The sequence below is a fragment of the Austrofundulus limnaeus genome, unplaced genomic scaffold (genome assembly GCF_001266775.1).
Source record: "Austrofundulus limnaeus strain Quisiro unplaced genomic scaffold, Austrofundulus_limnaeus-1.0 Scaffold94, whole genome shotgun sequence".
NCBI classification, from domain to species: domain Eukaryota; kingdom Metazoa; phylum Chordata; class Actinopteri; order Cyprinodontiformes; family Rivulidae; genus Austrofundulus; species Austrofundulus limnaeus.
Window position 1 is genome coordinate 1,019,310 of NW_013952496.1, and position 2,038 is coordinate 1,021,347.

The window sequence follows — 2,038 nt, forward strand, 5'->3', positions numbered from 1 at the left end:
CTTAAAATGTTTATTTCAGATATAAGATGAAATTAATGGCTAACCATCTTCTCAACAGGTCTGTTTGTCTAATACAAACCTAAAAATAGTTAAGTATTATTTTAAACTGTGTAAATATTACATAAATCAGAGGCAGCTTGTAATGTTTAATAATTTGCGCTAAATTGTATCACTCCGTATAGTACGATATTTTTATTTCTTGTTTCAAGTTTTATTCATTTAAAGACAGTATCAATTTTATATAAAATAATCTTATATCTGCCCCTTTTTTCCAAAAAAAAGAAAAAAAATCTACAAATAAAAACAACTTATCAAGCAACAATTTGTATGAATACACATTATACTATTTCATATTTCTTCAACAAACTAACCAGTTCAATAATAAAAGTGATTACACTGGCTTTGTGAGCTTATTTTAAGTTAAAACTTACATTATTAGATCACATTCATTGAGGTAAATAAGATAAAACATTTATATACATTAGCTAGATTACATTTTAATATATTTTTAATATTATTACTAATAGTTTTTATGATTTCTACACAATGAGTCTTTTTATTCATTATGTTGCCAACATGTAGTGAGGATAAATCCAGACTCATTCTGCTTAGTTGTTCTAAGTAAACCCTGTTAGTCATTTTCTTTTCATTTAAAACCAACGTTTAGAAATGTTTTTAATTGATTTGACTGAACCTGTAGCATCGCTCTGCCTCCGAGCGTTTCATAGAAAAGGTTTTATTTTCACATCACCAACATTCCTTCATTCATGATTTCCTCTCATTTCTGTTGATTTTAGTTTGATCTGGCTTTATTAATCCAGTCCAGAGTCTCTCTGACTTGAAGTCATTCGGCTGTGAATCTCCTCGTTTCTTAGATAAAATAACCAAAAAAATAATCATTTTCCAGATATTCCTTAGCTTGGCTGCAGTTAATGCTTGTGGAGAGAAGATCAGGACGAGCTGAATGTGTGGGATGCTTCTGGGCTTCGTCTAATTTTCGTTTTTGACCTTTTGAATGAAAACCTGATTAAAACGCATCGTGTTGAGTGTTTCCCTCTCTCCTCACAGGGACTTTGAGGAAGACTCGTCTTCTGACTGGATGGATGAGATTGAGAAAATGTGTTTGGAACACTAAACTACACTCAGACTGCCGACGTCGTTGTTCTTCACGTTCATAAAAATACACTAACATTTTAACAAGAAAAGAGAGTTTTACGCAGTGTAAAAAGGCTGTTTGGTGAAATAACTTAATTTTGGTGGCTCAGTGGGTCTGTAACCCTGAGGGTTTCAGGTTTGAGCCCAGGAAGTGTTAAACAACCTGACAGTGGCAACCTCTGAAGAAGGAAGCAGCCAAAACAAAAACACTGATGGTTTAAACAGAACATCAGCAATAGATTTCTCTGAAGGCTGAAGGTCATTATGGAAGATTGATTGGAAAAACAGGAAACACTAAACCGGGCCTGTGTCTTCTTTTTTTCTTTTTCTTTTTTTTTTTTTGAAGTTCATTTCCTCTTTGATATCAAAGTAGACTAAACATGCTCAGTCCTTTATTCTGTTTGTCTTTCATGCTTTCAAAGAGACCCAACTAACCCTCCATCCGGCCCTTTGTCCTGTGAGGTAACAACCTGTTGTTTTTGAAATGTGCTTTATAAATAAATGGGACTTGATTTGACTCGATTTGTTGTACTTTTACACAGTAAAGGATTTTTACCACTAGATGGTGCTGCAGCTACTGATGAGAACAACAAATAATAATAAAGGACAAAGATACTCAAAACATAAACCTCTGACTAAAACATTTTTATTAATCAGTTAATCAAACTTTATTGCATATTTATATGTATTAATATTTGTGAGTATTTTAGATCCGAGGTTCACAAAATGGGGTCCCAGGACCCCCAGGGGTCCACGAGCTATACCTTGGGGGTCCTCAAAAGTTTTCAATAAATTGTTAATTTGATTTTAATTTTTTAATGCATATGGGGCATAATACACTAGTGAAAAAATATACTAAACCAATATATATCCTATATATATA

The 2,038-nt window shown here is 32.8% G+C and overlaps 1 protein-coding gene across 1 annotated transcript in view; it reads left to right on the top strand.

Annotated features, from left to right (window-relative positions):
• Window positions 1–1,672, top strand: part of nek3 (NIMA related kinase 3) — a gene marked incomplete in the record, with an annotated part of 10,960 nt that extends 9,288 nt beyond the window's left edge. Inside the window, 1 exon segment of the mRNA XM_014012760.1 lies at window positions 1,069–1,672. Within this exon segment, the coding sequence (XP_013868214.1) occupies window positions 1,069–1,135 (67 nt within the window).
• Window positions 1,673–2,038: the final 366 nt, after the last annotated feature.